General features: G+C 48.5%; 1 protein-coding gene across 1 annotated transcript in view; it reads right to left on the bottom strand.

Moving 5' to 3' along the window:
* Positions 1–18,114, bottom strand: part of LOC308439505 (2'-5'-oligoadenylate synthase 3-like) — a gene marked incomplete at both ends in the record, with an annotated part of 61,751 nt that overhangs the window by 25,104 nt on the left and 18,533 nt on the right. The window contains 8 exons of the mRNA XM_080941331.1: positions 1,832–2,114; positions 2,208–2,381; positions 3,591–3,732; positions 5,172–5,410; positions 8,691–8,869; positions 11,462–11,714; positions 12,156–12,311; positions 16,261–16,408. Coding sequence (XP_080797457.1) covers positions 1,832–2,114; positions 2,208–2,381; positions 3,591–3,732; positions 5,172–5,410; positions 8,691–8,869; positions 11,462–11,714; positions 12,156–12,311; positions 16,261–16,408 — 1,574 coding nt within the window. The remainder of the gene's footprint in view (positions 1–1,831; positions 2,115–2,207; positions 2,382–3,590; positions 3,733–5,171; positions 5,411–8,690; positions 8,870–11,461; positions 11,715–12,155; positions 12,312–16,260; positions 16,409–18,114) is intronic.

Genomic DNA, 18,114 nt, shown 5'->3' with positions numbered 1-18,114 from the left:
TAAGGGACAAGGAGGACCTGGTGAGTCAAGCCAGTAATGACTGTGAGAAAGGAAGAAGCGGAGCCAGATGTGGACGTGCCTGAGGACCCCATTCCTGCCATACTCCCTAAATGGCCAGACAGCAGTACCATTCCTCAAAGGGTCTCCAATTGTAGACTCCACAATGCTAGGAATTTCCTGCCATACCCCCAAAATGGGTATGACAGCTGTAATCAGATAGCAATATCACTCCTCTAGGGGTCTCTAATTGTGTGAAAGGTCAACAGTGACCGAAAATTGGAAGTAGCCGACTCATGCTGTGTTAATCCTACATCACAAAAATGTATAAAAGGTGTGCGTTTTGGAAACTCGGGGTCATCACTGTTCCGATTACAGGACATCCCCAGTATACTGGAATTACACCTTTTGCCTATTATATCGCTCTCTGTCCCAGTATACTGGAATTACACCTCTTGTCTATTACATTGCTCTCTGTCTCTGTGCCCCTGTGGGGGCGGATATCTCAGACATTGAGCCCCCCCCCCCGGCACAACAGAAAGAACCCAGATGTCCTTCAACAGAGGAATGGACACAGAAATTGTGGTACATTTACACAATGGATTATTTTCAGCTATTAAAAACAATGACTTTATGAAATTTCTAGGCAAATGGATGGAACTTGAAGCTATCATCCTGAGTGAGGTAACCCAGTCACAAAAGAACACTCATGGTATATATTCACTTATAAGCAGGTATTAATCCCCAAAGCTCAGAATACCCAAGAAACAATTCACAAAAATTATGAAGCACAAAGAGAAGGAAGGCCAGAAGGTGGATGCCTCAGTCCTTCTTAGAAAGGAGAACAAAATGCTCATGGGAGGAAATTAAGGGATAAATAGGGGATCAGGGATTGGAGAAAAGATCATCTAGAGACTGCCTAGCCTGGGGATCCACCCCATATGCAGTCACTAAACCCAAGCACTATTGCTGATACCAAGTAGTGCTTACTGACAGGAACCTGATTTGTATGCCTCCTCAGAGGATCTGCTAGAGCCGTATTGATACATAGACTGATGCTTGCAGCTAACCATCAGACTGAACATGAGGATCCCAATGAAGGAGCTAGAGAAAAAACTGAATGAGTTGAAAAGGGTCAGCAACCCCATATGAAGAACAAAATGATCAAGTAACCAAACCCACCACAGCTCCCAGGGACTAAAACATCAACCAATGAGTTTGCACAGAGACTCATGGCCCCAGGTGCATATGCAGCAGAGGATAACATTCTTTGGCATCAATGGGAGGAGAGGCCTTTGGTCCAGTGAAGACTCGTTTTCCCAGTGTAGGGGAATGCCAAGGTGCTGAGGTGAGAGAAGGAGGTTGGGAGAGGGAGCACCTTCATGGAGGCAATGGGAGGGGGAGGGGAGAGAGTTTTGGGGGAAAAGGATAACATCTGAAATGTAAATATAGAGAATATCCAATTAAAAAAAAAAAACGAGTTTTGCCTACACTAATTTCCTGTTTTTTGTTTCACAGAGCCTCCGCCCATTCTGTTCTTTTATTCTCTGCCGTATGTAGGAAATGAAGAGATATTGTCTATGGTACGTATCTAACTCTGTATGTGCCATCCCCCACACACCACTCAAAATGGAGTCTGCAGCTCCTCGAGGCTATCCGGGGTGCTTTCATGAGAGTGAAATTGCATGTGGGTGTATTGTAGCCATGCCCCTGTTGGAGACCTGGGCTAGAATTGATAGACAGTTACAGCTCATTACCTGGCATTTCAGATTCCAGAAGGAGTCCTCCACTCCTTCCAGAATCTTCTCAGGAGCTAGGGTCTGGGCAGTCTTACCTAGTGCGTCATAGGCGGGAAGGACATCGAACTCAACATTTTCGTTGAGACTCTTGAATTTCAAGGTAAAACTCAGGACCCTGGGGGCCTTCCACTTTGAATTCACAAACTCCATCTCCAAATCAAAGGGTTGCTGGCAGGCTTTTAACTGCTCCTGGATCTCCTGGACAAACAGGGAGCGATTGTTGTTTAGGGAGTCATAATTATCCAGTGAGCTGAGGAACACAACAATATCGGCATCCGATCGCTGCTTCAGAGCTGTGCCTTTGGCAGTGGATCCTCCCTAGGAAGGAAAAGGAAAGTGAGGGGCTGCTTCCCTTCACCCTTGTCTTCCTGGAACCCAAGAAACTGGCATTGGGGAAGGGCCAGAGCTCACCTTGATGGTCTTCAGGACTTTGGTGTCAGAATTCCTGAAGCAGGTCTCTTTAAGTAATGAACAGACCATGTCTACGGCTCTTCCAATTTGCTCCAGGAAGGCCATGTTAGGCTGGAGGAAGTCATCGATGAACTTGTTCAGGAAGTGGCTTGGGGTGATGAAAAGTGGCATAGGCTGGGGAGGAGAGAGCCTTGGTGAACACTGCACAGGAGCCACCGCAAAAGTCACCTCCGTCCTGCTGCCAGCCGGCTTCCAACTGTGGGCAGAGACCTTGTCTCTGGAGTTTGCACTGATGTACCCAGAGAATGCACTTGAGATGCCAGGCAAAAAAAACCAACCAAACAAACAAACAAAAAAAAAAACAACCTAACACCCCACCCCCCACTGCACTCTAGCAGAAACTCTCCTGGTTCCTCGTGGGTTATTTGGGAGAGACCCGGATCCTTCCACAGGGGTTTGTGGAATGCTGACATGGGTGGTGTCATGGGCCAGCAGGAGGATGTCCCTGAGGACCTTCCAAGAGGCAGGTGGGAAGTTAAACTTGAACAGGCAGAGGTGAGGACAGAAGCGGAGAGAAGGGGGCTCAAGGATGTTGGGCTAATGATATTGAAGACAGACGAAGGAGCCAGGACACCAGGGCAGCCCTGAAAAGCTTAACTAGGGAGAGAAACCTTGAGGGTCTCTACTCCAGCACTGCGAGACTGAGTTTGGATTACCCATGGCCAGAACAGTAAGATTATGAATTCAGGATTCATATATATATATATATATGAATGGGAGCGGAGAGGAAGAGAGGTCTAAGTTTCCTGAACAACACTGGAGGAGGAAGATACAGCCACCATGAGGACAGGAGGGGTGTCTCAGATGCTCTTGATGCCCCTAGATGTTGTGACCCTTAGCAACAGCATCTTTAGTACCTTCCTCTCCCACAGCTCAGATGGTGTAAAGAATGGGTGAGAGTGTGCAGGTGTCACATGCAAGCGCACACATGGAGTGCACACACGTGCGAGGGTATGTATGGCTTCGAGACACCGGTGCTCTGCATGCCTATGAGTGTGTGTGCACCGTGTATGTACATGGGAGTGTCAGCACAGGCGCACACACACCTGCAATGTTGTGATGCTTTGGTATGAAGATGAGTGTTCACGTGTACGAAATGGAAATTTCTGGCTGTGTCGCGTGCTGGGGCCGAACTCGTGGGAGGATGTGTAGTATTTGGAGAGAGAATGAATGAGACTCAACGGACAGTGACGGAGCGCTTTTGTAGCCAGCTGGGCAAACACTTCGTCGGTCTCAAGTCTCTGCTTTGTTAAAAGGGGCATAGCAGAGAACTCCTGGCATCTCAGTTGGTCCTGGTTGTTTCCGCTGTGGAAACCCTCTTACCAGAACATCCCAACATGGTGCAGGTGACTCATTCAGGCTGGGAGAGTACAGCCAGGCCAGAGCCTCCTCCCTCAGTAGCTGCCAGAACCCGACATCTTTGCCTACATTGATGGTTGGGTCAGTTGGATCCAAGATGACCGGTCTAGGAATTTTATAAGAAAGGGGAAAAAAAAAATCAGGCCTGGGTTTAGCAGCACACACCTTTAATCTCAGCACTTGGGAGGCAGAGGCAGGTGGGTCTCTGTAAGTTCAAGGCTAGCCTGGTCTACAGCGTGAGTTCCGGACCAGCCAGGGCTACACAGTAAGACCCTATTTCCTTCCCTTTTACCCTCACAAAAAAAGAAATCTGGGACCAGGAAGTCAGCTTGGTAACAAAGAGTGCTTAGTGCTTAACCCTAAGGACCAGTTTATGGGACCCAACAACCACATAACAACATGGCTCTGAGGGGCGGGGTAGAGACAGGTGAAAATTACTGTAATAGAACTCGGTTGAGAGAGAGAGAGAGAGAGAGAGAGAGAGAGAGAGAGAGAGAGAGAGAGAAGAGAGAAAGAGAGAGAGAGAGAGAGAGAGAGAGAGAGAGAGAGAGAGAGAGAGAGAGAGAGATCCTGCCTCAGAGGGATAGATGGAGAAACCCGATACCCTCTTTTGGTTTCTATGTGCAAAGCGGTGTACATCCACACAGACACACAAATGCATCTTAATGGGAAGAGAGGAATCTTGCTGGAGGATGGGTCAGCGGGTGAAGTACCTGCCTCACAAACAGGCCCTGAGTTGGGGGTCCCCAAGACTCACATAAAAAGCCAGACATTGGTGTGAGTTTGTAATTCCAGCCTTGAGGGGGCAGAGGCAGGTGGGTCTGGAGGCTCCCTGGCCAGCCAGTCTAGCCTATTGGCTATTGAACATCAGTGGGAACCCTGACTCAAAAAATAAAAGGGCTTCAGCGATGAACAGCTGCTCTTCTAGGGGACCCAGGTTCAGTCTGAGAACCTAAAGTAATGGCTCACAACCACCTGTAACTACAGACCCAGGGACTCTGACTCCCTCTTCTGGTCTTCATAGGCACTGCATGAGTGTGATTCACCGACAGACACAGGGAAAGCACCCATTCACACAAGGTAATGACTCTTTAAACATGGTGAATCACAGATGTGAGGAGACAACTGATGTTAACCCCTGGCCTCCACATGCATCTGTACATACATACATACAGACAGACAGCATGCGTGCACACGCACACGTGCATGTGCGCACAGGCTGGGGGAAGCTGGCAGTTTAGACTCTGAAGGCTGTGGCTTCCTTAGGGAAGCTGCTGGGGGATCCGTGGTACCCAGCCATAGTGACTCCTCAACTTCTGCTTTTCAGAGACGTTAAACCCCTCTGTTCCTTGCTGTGAACTCCTTTTCCTCCCCCAGCCCCCTCCTCCTCCTGCCACCCGCTGGCGGACAAAACCCAACCATGAGTTGGAACATGAAATGCACTAGCAAGCAGACCCTCAGGTTCCCCCCTGGCTCCCAGCAAGGGTTCAGAACTCCCTCAGTGGGGCCCTGTCCTGCAGCTGGAGAGATATGGGGACTGGGTACCTTTGGGAGTTGAGCTGGTGCAGAAGATGGTTCCGGACTGTCTCATCCTCAAAGTTGTAATAGACGACCCAGTAGATGCACAGCTTTTCCGGCTGACTGATGAGTCGCAGCACAGTCCTGACACCTTGTGCGATGCTGAAATCCTCAGCTTGGCAGCCTTGTTCCCAGGCGTATACAGTGAGCAGCTCCAGTGCATACAGCAATGGCTGAGGCGGGAGCATTATCCACTTCTCCTGGCACTGGGACAGATGAGACCACCGGGAAGCCAGAGTCAGCATCCCCCATTCCTGGAAGTCAAGGTGTCTGTACCATCCCATGCTGCTGAAGGTGTGGAAGGAACACCTGGAATGCTCACACTGCTTACTGGTGTGTGTGTGTGTGAGAGAGAGAGAAAGAGAGAGAGAGAGAGAGAGAGCATGTGAATGAGTGTGGGTGTGAATGTGATGGTAAATATGGGTGTCTCTCTGTGAATGTGTGTGTGTACATAGGCTTGAGTGTGTGTGGATGTGTAGTGTGCATGGGTGTGAATGTGTGCGACTGTGGGATTGTGCAAATGTGTGACTGTGTGTGTGAGAGAGTGTAAATGTGTGAGTGAGTGTGTAGTGTGTGCTTGCAAATGTGCATGTCTCTCTGTGAATGTGTGTGTGTGTGTGTGTGTGTGCACATGAGTATGAGTGGGAACATCTATGACTGTGTGTGAGAGAGAGTGTAAATGTGTGAGTGAGTGTGTAGTGTGTGCTTGCAAATGTGCATGTCTCTCTGTGGATGTGTGTGTGTGTGCACATGAGTATGAGTGGGAACATCTGTGACTGTGTGTGAGAGAGAGTGTAAATGTGTGAGTGAGTGTGTAGTGTGTGCTTGCAAATGTGCATGTCTCTCTGTGTATGTGTGTGTATGTGTGTGTGTGTGTGTGCACATGAGTATGAGTGGGAACATGTGTGACTGTGTGTGTTTTTGACTGTGGGTGCATGTGAATGGGAGAACATAAGTGTGTGTGTATGTGCATGAGTGTGAGTGGATATGTGTGGGACCGTGAAAGGCAGCCTGGCTTCCAGTTGAACTAAGGCTAGAAATCCTGGAGACCCTGAAGGGACAGTAGGAATTTCACCTGTTTCCGAGCACTAGGTCCCTGTCACTAGCCACAACACTCCATAGATTTGTGGTCATCAGTCACGTAAGGGCAATGCCCCCAGCCCCTCCACGTGTGAGTGAACACAATCAAGTAGGCTCAAGACAGATCTCCCTTATAATGAGGTACCTAAAGGCCTGGAAGCGTAGCCAATGAGTTTCCTCCCCAGACACTCCTCCCTGCAGAAGGTATTTAATCTCAGGCCCACGTGAGGAGTGGGGTGTGGCTTTACTCATCTACTTTCTGCCATGACAATAAATTCTTAAAACAACCGACTGCCTGTTTCCATCAGGATCCGCTGGGGGGAGCCATGGAGACGCCTTTGCCTATAGACTGCTGTCTAATCTCCCATAGAAGGCCTCTCTGTGCTCCCAGCCATGGCTGCCACAAAACCACGCTCAAGCCAAGCCAAGGACTCCCTCCCCAGAGCCCCCCTCTTTCCCCCCTCAGCCTTGGGCTAGATACAGCCTGGGGGCCCCCACTCTGTTCTCAGTCTCAGCTCTTCCTGGGCTCCCAGTGGCGCCTGGGTGTCGGAGAGCCCTAGAACCAGATGGCCCCAGCCTCCTTGCAGGCCCGGGGATCCCCGAGTCAGCTCCAGCTGTCCCCCCCCCCCCCGGACCTCAGACCGTGCTTGCCCATCCTCGGAGCAGTGTCCTGCGGCTTCCCTACAGCCCGACACCCTCCAGGCGATGGGGTAAGCCTGGTCCACTTCCCACATCCTGCCTCCCTGAGCGGCAGAGCCCTGTGGCAGGGCAGACTCGGGACCCCAATAACCGTATAGATAAGTGAGTGTGTAAGTGTGCATGTACTTGTGTCAGTGTGTGTGAGGGTGAAGGTGTGTGTCAGTGTGTGAATATATGAGTTTGAGTTTTGAGTGGGAAGGGCGCAAGGGGGTGGGGCAGAGGTCAAGAGCGGGGATCTCCTTCGGTCATTCTCCACCTGGGACAGCATCTCTCACTGAACCTGGAGTCCACTGACTGGCTCCAGTGGCTGGCCAGTGAGCCCAGGGAATCCAGGGATCTGCCTGCATCTAAGATGGAGTTGCAGGTGCACACTACCCTCTGGCTCCCCACCAGCAGAGGGAGTCCTCACTTGGGCCCTTGTGCTTACACAGCTCCTCAGCCTCTGGAATAGCGGTTTTAAAAATCCGCCTGGCACTCCGTGAAAGCTAAGTACATACTCTCCACTGTATTCTATAGCGAGCCCATGCATGTAATTATGACATGTATATAGATGATCCAGTTCATAGAGAAATGACCCAAAGGCCCAACCCAGCAGAGGAGAAACACATGGCTATATTTCCTCAACGGAATACTACAACGGAAGAAAAAGCTAATGCCAGGTAATGATGCGGCACGAAACTGGAGTGAAATACGCCACCAACTGTGTGCAATGTGATCCACTTACAGTAGTTGAAAACAAGGAAGGGCCAGCAAGAGGGCTCAGTGAGGAAAGGTGCTTGCCACCAAGCCTGTTGAACTGAGTTCAGTCCCCAGGATGCTGTCCTCTGACCTCCACATATATACTATGCCCCCCCCCCCATGTGGGGATTGATATTGGAATTTAAAACATACTTTTAAAAGATTAAATTTTATTTTATGTGTACGGGTATTTTATTTGCATGTCCTGGTGCCTGTATAACCTGGAAGTGTTAGATTCCCTCTGGAATTGAAAGTTGGTTATGGGATGCATCATGTGGGGGCATGGGAATCCAAACTGGAAGACCCAACATGTTCTCTCTCTCTCTCTCTCTCTCTCTCTCTCTCTCTCTCTCTCTCTCCCTCCCTCCCTCCCAAAAGTTTATTTATTTTATATATGTAAGTACACAGCCACTGTCTTCTGGTACACAAGAAGAGGGCATCATTACAGATGGTTGTGAGCCACCATTTGGCTGCTGGGAATTGAACTCAGGACCTCTGGAAGAGCAGTCAGTGCTCTTAACCGCTGAGCCATTTCTCTTGCCCATAATATGTGCTCTTAATGGCTGAACCATCTTACCAGCTTTATTTTTTATTTTTTTTTAAAAGAAGGGTTGGGATTAGCCTTAAACTCTGGAGGCCTGCATTTTCTCTCCTAGAATGCTGGGACCACAGCCAGGCAGCCGCTGTTCCTTTGGGTGGAGATAATAATTCTATTCTGGTTTGGGGATGAAGAAGAAAGAGATCAAATCAGGTTGAGGTATGTTGTTAAGATGGTTGAAATGTCCCCGCTGTGAATGATCACAATAGAAAGGTAATACAGTAGGGCGCAGTGGCTTTGGTCCTAGCACTTGGGAGGCAGAGGCCGAGGCAGGTGGATCTCCGAATCTGAAGCCAGCCTGGTCTACAGAGAGAGTTAGTTCCAGGCCAGACGGAGACCCTCTTTTTAAAAAGGTAACAAAAGTGCATTACCTTTTTATACCAGTGCTTGACCAATAGGATCAAATCCTTCAGTCTTCTGGGATATTTCTTGAAAAACTCCTGCTGTAGTCTGGTGAAGCAGACTGAGAACTCCCCTGGTGATGCTCCTACTCGATCCATGGATCTTTTGAGATCCCGATAGACCTGGGAACTGGGATTCTCACTGGAGCCTGAGGGGAGAGAGCAGCCGGGAGCTCAACCAAGGCAGAGTCAGAGACACAGAGCAAGAGGCAGTAAATTACATGAGAAATAAAGGCCTCAGATAAATACCACAACCAAATGTTTGTGCACAACTACATAGGTCTGTGTCACAGAGTGACTTCTACTGATCCCTCTTGCACAGACTCGGGTACCTGGAGGTGACAGGAGCAGAGAAGGGGAGAGGTGCACAAATCAATTAGTTTCCATACTTGCTTGCTGAGCTTCGTTGTTCATGATATTTAGGTACACAGCTTTGGGCATGGAATGATATGGACTCCACAGCAAGATAATGAGCACATGCCCTATCATTTATTAACTGGTGACTATATACCAGGCATAGTTGAAGTTCTTTATGCAACAATGTAACACCACAACTACAGAAACCATGGCAACAGCAGTCTACCTGACCTGGTAGAGACAAGTAGACCAGGTTAGCTGGCCTTTTATTTAGTAAAGGAAGTGATTTCTGAGGCTCCCTGTAGGGTCTTTATTTTTCTCTGCTGCTTTCATCGCTTTCTTGTAAATCAAGTCTTATTTTGGAAGATACAAATCTATCGCCCTCTGGTGGCATCATTCAGTACTACATGTGGAGAGTTCATTTCTCTCCGCACCTTCCTTGATTGGGTCAAGGCAGCAGAGGGTGGGCTGGGTTGGACTTCTACTTCCAGGCTCTGCATAGGACAAAAGGGAACCCATAATTTCCCTTTCAAAGCCAGGCGCGCCATTACAACAAAATGAACCTGTTAGCTGGTTGCTCTGATGTTAGATGAGGTGACAAGGGACCCATGGGGTCATGTGTCAGTCACTTTTCCGATTGGAAGAAGAATGTTTTTCTTTTGGCTCACTGTTAGAGGGCACAGCCATCATGGTGGGGAAGATATGGCTGCAGGAGATGATGCTGCAGGATCCCTTCTTGGACCAAGAAGCAAACACAGACTGGAAGTGGGGTTGGAAGCAGGGTGGGGTTACCACTCTCTAGTCTCACTTCCCAGCTCCCACTTCCTATCCACACCCTCTCAAATGAATGCCACAAGCTGGGATCAGGTGCTCAAACATATGAGCCTACAAGGACATTTTACCTTCAAACCCTAAGATGAGAAGGGCCCAGGGATGCCACCTTTCTGAGAATGCCACAATGCAGGTGTATGAGCATCTCTATCTTGACAAAGAATAGTCAGGTGGTGGTTCTTCAAGGGTCCAGTAACCCAGAAGTTTCTCAGAATTGTGGACAATGAAGAGGCCCTCAGCCTAGAGGTCTGGGCTGTCAGCCTAGTGCAGTTCACCATTGGCAGAATAGCCATGGTACATTTTTGTGCTTCTGTCTTCCCATCTATCTATCTGTACATCCCTACATTTTCCATATGTCTACACATCCATCCATCCATCCATCCATCATCCATCCATCTATACATCCATCCATTCATCCATCCATTTTTCCATCCATCCATTCATCCATCCATCATCTATTCATCCATCCATCTATACATCCATCCATTCATCTATTCATTTATCCATCCATTCATTCATCCATCCATCTATATATCCATCCATCCATCTATCCATCCATCCATCTATCCATCCATCCATCCATCCATTCATCATCCATCCATCTATACATCCATCCATTCATCCATCCATCCATCTATTAATCCATCCATTCATCCATCCATCCATCTATACATCCATCCATCTATCTATCCATCCATCCATCCATCCATCCATCCATCCATCCATCCATCCATTCATTTATCCATCCATCCATCTATCCATCTATCTATACATCCATCCATCCATCTATACATCCATCCATCTATCTATCTATCCATCCATCCATCCATCCATCCATCCATCCATCCATCCATCCATTTATCCATCTTCATACACATACATACATCTAGTGGGACTCAGCTATCCACCTGTCTACTTTTTTTCCAGCCATTTGTTCATCTGACTATTATTCATGTGCCCTCTCACCAATAAAGGCTCCCCATCAGGTTCAAGAGTTTAGAACATTGTATCCAAAGTAAATGAGATGAGGATGAAGTTCTAGACAGAGTGTGCCTAGGGAAGGAGGCCCTTGTCTCTTGGGAGCTGTGGTGGTTAGGATGAGAGGCTCATTATTTTTGCACACTTAGTCCCCAGTTGATGAATTGTTTGGGAAGGATTAGGAGGCATGTCCTTGTGTGAGAAGGTGCACTGCTGGGGGTGGGGCTTTGAAGTTTCAAAAGCCCATGCCAGGCCCAGCATCTTCTCTCTTTCTGCATCTGCCTATGGATCAGGAAATGAGCCTCTCAGCTATTGCTCCAGCACTATATCTGTCTATTTCCCATCACGATGCTAAGGAACCAGCCCTCAGAAACTCAAAGCCAACCCTTAATTAAATGATTCTTTTTATGAGTTGTCTTGATCATGGTTGTCTCTTCGTAGCCATCAACCAGTGACAAGACAATAATTTACAAGCACCATTTTAGAAGCAGCCTCTGCCCATGGGACCCCAGTGGCCTCCCAGGATTCCCAGGATGCTTGGACATCCCCCACCCCCCAGTCCCCAGATCACTCACGCAGAGGATTGAAGGCTGGAAGCAACTGCAAGACTATACTCTGCCCTGGAATAGACACTTGTACCACAAGGGCATGTCCACGGGTTACTGACTTCTTATATTTCTCATGGCTTTTCAGCCGTTGCTCAATCAAGTCGAGGAATTTATCTTGCCAATTCTTCTGATCCTGGAACTGTTGGAAGCAACCCATGAAGAGAACAAGGGTGCCATTGGAGCAGTCTCTTAGGACTGTTTCCCGGCCATAGCAGCCACCCTGCAGGGAATGGAGGGGTAGTTGTAAGATCTAGACCTTCTGTAGCTCCAGGTAGTGACATTCCTTAAATCAAGTTATATCTCCAAAGGTCACTGTCATTTTAAAATCAGCTTGTCAGCACCAATTTGTGTCCATGTTTTGCATGCTAGTTCCAAACTGGAGTCAACTCAAACTGCAAATAACATGGCAGAATACTATGTAGACATGGAAAATAGATACAGTGAAGTACTATGCAGGCATGGAAAAATAGATACCGTGGAGTACTATGCAGGCAGGAAAAGTAGATACATTAAAAAAAATCTCACAAATATGGAGTCAAAGAACACTATATAGCAAAGCACAAATGCATGAAGTCAGTCCCTGGCAATTAATTACTAAGCACGGATAATAGCCGTCCCGGTGCTAAGAACACTCTGAAGCGGGGTCTAGGCTGAGCCTCACCTTAGCCATGTCTATCACAGGGATCGTCTCCTCGCCGCGCAGTAGGTCATAAATGGCGTCCACGGCCTGGTCTATCTGCTTCAGACATTCTTCCTTGGGTTTGAGATGTACTTGGATATACTCTTCTAGCTTGTGGGCTGGCACAGAGAACAAAGACTCACCAGATGACCTGACAGATGACCAGCCAGCCAGCCAGCTTCCCATGGTTGCTAGCTGGCCTTGTGATTACAGAGGCAGAGCACCTTAGCTCAGGTCCTGGGGCTTCTGTCCGGCACCCAAGTTTCTAGAAAGAGGAAATCAAGTCCAAAGCCCCATCTCCAATACAGACAAACCTAGGAGCTTAGGAAATCGAAACTGAAGTGTGTGAGTCACTGCCCAGCAGCTAGTGTGTGTGTGTGTGTGTGTGTGTGCTTCCAGCTGGCTGGCCACTCCCAAGGGCACGACAGATTAAATTTAAAACCTCTGGAACCTCAGGGCACACCTGCACAGAGGCCAGTGTTTGAGTCCTTCAGGGTAGGACTGTCTTCTTGGTGCCTGTTTCCTCCGCCTATAACGAGGAGAAACCTGTCTCAAACATTTGGCAGAAAGCTGGCTGGCTAAATGCTAAGCTAATTTGATGTTATTAAGGGTAAAGTCTGTCCATTAGCATACTGTCCTTCCCTCCTGTTTCCAGTGGCTGGAGCATTCAGTGACAGACAGGGCAGACAGAAAGAGCTCAGAGAAGGCACTGACTTGCTTAAAGAGGCACAGCAAGACACAGGTGCCCTGGCAGACAGATGTAGGCTTCCTTTCTGCCTTTGGGTAAACATAGGGCACTGAAGAGTCAAGAGCAGCCTCTCCCCGACCCAGTGTTAAAAAATAAATATTTATAAGTTAAAAACAAAAAGAAAGTTCACCAATTCAACAAAGTTCTTTTGGGTTAGCATCCAGATGGACATTATGTGGGAGTCATCGTGGGTGTTTCAGAGTTTAGCAAGGCCAAGGGATGGGTAAAAATCCTGGGGTTACAAGTTCAGTGTAGATCGAAAACATGGTTTGTAGGCTACATTCGTTTTAGGAAACAAACTTTTTGTAATGTGTGGTGACTTAATAACAATGTATAACAATGTGGCTCTTAGCAACAACCTGGCTCCTCCTTTCCGTTCACGCTGGGATGCTAGGCCAGTGCCCCATCTGCTGCCAGTCTCTATGATAAAACAGGTCTCAGCTGGTCACATCTGTCTAGAGTGGCAGTTTTCACCTGCGGGTCTCCACCCCTCTGGGATCGAACAACCTCCTTTACAGGGATCACCTAAGATTATCCAAAAACACATTATTCCAACGGTTAGGGCCATAACTGAGATACTTCTGTCTCCAGGCAGGTCAACCCATCTGCAGATACACCCACACGGGAGTACCCGGAAGTGTATTAAAGGGTGGCAGCATTAGGAAGGTTGAGAGCCACTGGTCTAGAGCTCTGAGAATAGCAGCCATCAGGAGACATAATGTGGGGTCTGATTCACATCCTCACTGAGTTGATGAGGTGAGGTTGGGACCAACCCTAGTGGGCTTGTGGTGCTGCCTGGAGCCAAAAGCAGGAGGCACAGGTGGTGGCAGAGAGGGGACATGGGAGCCCTAAGCTGAGGAGGCAGGAATGGATTAAAAGGATGAAGGTACTAGGAAGGCTCTGCTCTCTTTACCATCCCACATCCCTGTTGGTTTGTCCACAGCAGTGGTCCAGGCAGAGCCTGGCTGTCTGAGCTGTCTGAGATGCTCCTAGTGGGAGATGGGTTTGCACAGACTCCTTTCTCTGATTCCTGTTCCTCTCCTCGGGATGGACCACTACCACATCCACTCCTCAGGTGGTTCCTCTGCAAGATCTGCTGTGGCCACACTGCCCCCAGAATCTGCCACTTGCTTTCCATGTCTCTGGGTTGGGACATTCATAGAATATGTCTCCCTGTCCTCACCCTCTGTCTCCTAGCTGTCACTTAGACACCAGGGGACTGGACCCTTTTCCCCGTGTAAGACAGACAAATAGACGTTTGTCCTGGAGATGTCCTGGTATCAGTCTGGTCCTGGTGGATATTGGGGAACGAGGGACAAGCACCTACCCATAGTCCACCCACAGTGTGGCAAAAAGTGAAAGTGAAGATTCCTGTTGGAAAGAGCTTGTAAACCCATTCCTGCTTGTCCCCCTGGGGACCCCTGTTTGCATTGCATTTGGGAACCTCAGAAGTCAGGATACAGGATGGTGTGGCACGGCCTTTCCTGGGGAGACATGAACAAATGTCTGTTTATCTTGGACACGGTACAGTGACTGAGCAAGGAAAAGATTCTACCTGAGTCTAAGTGGATGAGTCAATGGGTTTATTGGGGTTGCTTGTGGAGCGTGGGTGAGGGGTTGCAGGGGTGTAGGTGACCTAAGCATTGCATTATCCAAAAGCTTCAACTTTCACCAGCAGTGACTCAGGAAAGCTGTGCTCCTGGGCTTCCTCCCAAGGGAACAGGTGGAGCTACAGGCAAGGCCTGGGGACCCTTCCCTCTTCTTCATCCCCGAGGCCCAGTTCTCACATGGTTTGCTCATTCACTGCAGTGGCTTGGGCCAGGTACTTTGTAGTCATCATCAGCCCCATGAAGGCCCTGGCCACATTACATGGTGTCTCAGTCAGAATTTCTATTCCTGCACAAACATCATGTCCAAGAAGCAAGTTGGGGAGGAAAGGGTTTATTCAGCTCACACTTCCACATTGCTATTCATCACCAGAGGAAGTCAGGACTGGAACCCACACAGGTCAGGAAGCAAGAGCTGATGCAGAAGCCATGGAGGGATGTCACTTACTGGCTTGCTTCCCCTGGCTTGCTAAGCATGATTTCTTATAAAACCCAGGTCTACCAGCCCAGGGATGGCTCCACCCACAATGGGCTGGGCCCTTCCCCCTTGATCACTGGTTGAGAAAATTCCTTACAGCTGGATCTCATGGAGGCATTTCCTCAATTGAGGCTCCTTTCTTTGTGATAAGTCCAGCTTGTGTCAAGTTGACACAAAACCAGCCAGTACACATGGGGAACACAGCTGGACCTCAGTTGGTAGGTCTCTGCAGGTAGAGGGGTATACACGGGCTTGAGGGGCAGAGAGATGCCAGGGCAGAGTGTGGCTTCTTGGCAGGGCTGGGGCGCTGCTGGATGTGGCTGTGGGAGTTGGGGCAGGGTTCAGGGTAGATGAACAGACTGAAAGTTTTAGAGATGTCTGGTTCCTAGGGTATCTAGTGTGGGAGACAGGGGCATTGGGATGATCATGGTAGAGGTCAATGAAACAGTGGGAAAAAAAGGAGGGCCATAGGTGAGCAGGTGGTCAGAAGGGAGATGGTGTGAGGAAGCACACACATACATACATACATACATACATACATACACATGCACACACACACACATACATACATACATACATACATACACATGCACACACACATACATATAGAAATTCACACATACATACATACACCTATACACACACAGATACACCTACAGACCCTCATACAGAGATACATGAACACACACACACACACACACACACACACATATACAACCAATTGGACAAAGCAAGTCACACATACTTACATACTTATAGACACATATAAATACCCACAGATACACACCAAAGACACACATATACATATAGACACACAGATACACCTATAGACAGACTACACACAAATGTACAGATACACACAGAGACACACATACATACACACCCACTTACATATATACAGACACATATAAACACCCACAGATACACACACACACACACACACACACACACACACACACACACATCTGGCCAGATACTTTGAGTATCCCTTGCTGAGGGCTGGTGTCACTTTCTGTCAGGAGGTGTGACCACTGATCTCTCTGGACTTCACACAGTGGCCTGTGGGAAGGAAGACATTCTGGTTACCTCAGCCTTTCCATAGAGCTGAGACCACTCAGCACAAAGGGACCACAGGGACCATGGCTGGGTCTTGCCCCTCAGGGAGGACCATGCCTGCCCATGCCTACCCATGCCTACCCATGCCTGCCCATACCCACGTCTGTGATGCTTCTATCCATCTCATGTGCCCCTCACCTTTACCAGCCATGGCTTGATGGGTTTGCCGTCTTTGTCCATGCAGCATAGGGCAGATGTGTATGCCGCAGCCTCCTGGGCAAGCAGGTCCCAGCGGGCATTGTGGCCCAGGTTGCCTGTCGGGTCAGCTGGGTCCAGGATGACAGGCCTGCAATTTTACCCAGGGTCAGTCTTATTCCTACAGCATCCACCTGTGACACTGGCCGGGCTGTTTTCCACTCTCACCTAACACTAGAGGGGGCCAGGGGCAGTGCCCAGGGACTCCTCTGTGCTCCAGGGGCACACTCTAGGTTAGGGGTAGAAAAGAAAAGACATATGGAGTGGGATATAGTGGCAGAGGCAGGAGGATTTCGAGTTTGGAGCAGTCTGAGCTACATAGTCTATTCAGAAGGGGTGGGAATGACCGGAGAGATGACTCAGTGCTTAAGAACACTGACTGCTCTTCCAAAGGACTTGGGTTCAGTTCCCAGCACCCACATGGGTTAGCCTACAACTTTCTGTAATTCCAGTTCCAGGGATCTGGTGTTCTCTTCCCACCTCCATGGGCACTGCACACACACACACACACACACACACACACACACACACACACACACATTTATATGCAGGCAAAACACTGCACACAACATTTTTTTTTTAAAGAAGAAAGGAAAGAAGGAGGGAAAAAAAGTTTTACATGCACCACTTTTTTCATGCTGTGCCCAGGCAGACATTACTAATCACTCACAATGCTGTGATTTCCCCTTCTACAGGTGAAACAGACATTGCTGATCAATTGCATCTCTGGTTCTACCACCCTTCTTCCCAGCCTCCATGGTAGACACCATTACCTAGCTAATGTATATCAGACTATTTCTCAGTATACGCTGCTATTATCCACAAACTGTCAATGTAACGAGTTTAGGGGACAATCTTGTTTACCTCCATCCCCATTTCAGAGGTGGGTAAGATGGTGAAGAATGTGTTTCTATAACCTGAAGGCTGCCAATGTAAAGCTTCCAGATTTAATGAATGCAAATGCTAGATGGCCAGTTGCATCCGAGTGTCTCAGGACTTGTGCATACACAAGTTTTGAGGTGGGATACTTAAATGATGTAGCCCAGGCTGGCTTTGAACTTGAAAGCCTCCTACCTCAGCCTATTGATTTTCTCTCATTTTTTTATGCATGAGTACTTTGTCTGCATGTCTATGTGTATGCGTGCCTGATGCCATGGGAGCCAGCAGAGGACCTCAGGTCCCCAGGAACTGGAATAACAGATGGTCATGAGCCACCATGTGGGTGCTGGGAATGGAGCCTAGGTCTCTCTCTGCAAGAACAGTCAGTGCTCTTAACTGCTGAGCCATCTCTCCAGCCTTTCTATCTCAACCTCTTGAATATTGTGATTACAGATGTGCCTCATGACATCTGCAACTTTTTTTGGGGGGGTTCAGGGTCTCACATAGCCCATGCTGGCCTGAAACTTGTTTTATAGCTGAGGATAACTTTGAACTCCTGATCCTCCTGTTTCCTCCCCATGAGTGTTTGTGTCACAGTCGTGCACCACCATGCCCAGTTTACATGGTGATTGGGATGGAAGCCAGGGTTTCTTGCATCCTGGGCAATCCTCTATCAGCTGAGCCCTGTATCAGCTCTCATATTAAACATCAAAGGCATATGTATGCCTCGAATCTTGCGTGATAGCCACTCAGATTAACACACCATTCGTTGTTTGTTCATATTTGAGCTGAACTTGGTGTCCTGTATTTATTTCATCTGGCAACCACGTTCACAGGTGACCCAGAAACTATCTTCTCAGGCACTGCGAGCACACCACCCAGTTCCAGAGAGTGGGCCCTGCCCTTCTGCCCTCTGCC

This window comes from Micromys minutus, assembly GCF_963924665.1.
Source record: "Micromys minutus genome assembly, chromosome: 29".
Classification (NCBI taxonomy): Eukaryota; Metazoa; Chordata; class Mammalia; order Rodentia; family Muridae; genus Micromys; species Micromys minutus.
The sequence above is the reverse complement of the archived record's forward strand: the minus strand, read 5'-3'. Positions and strand labels throughout refer to the sequence as shown.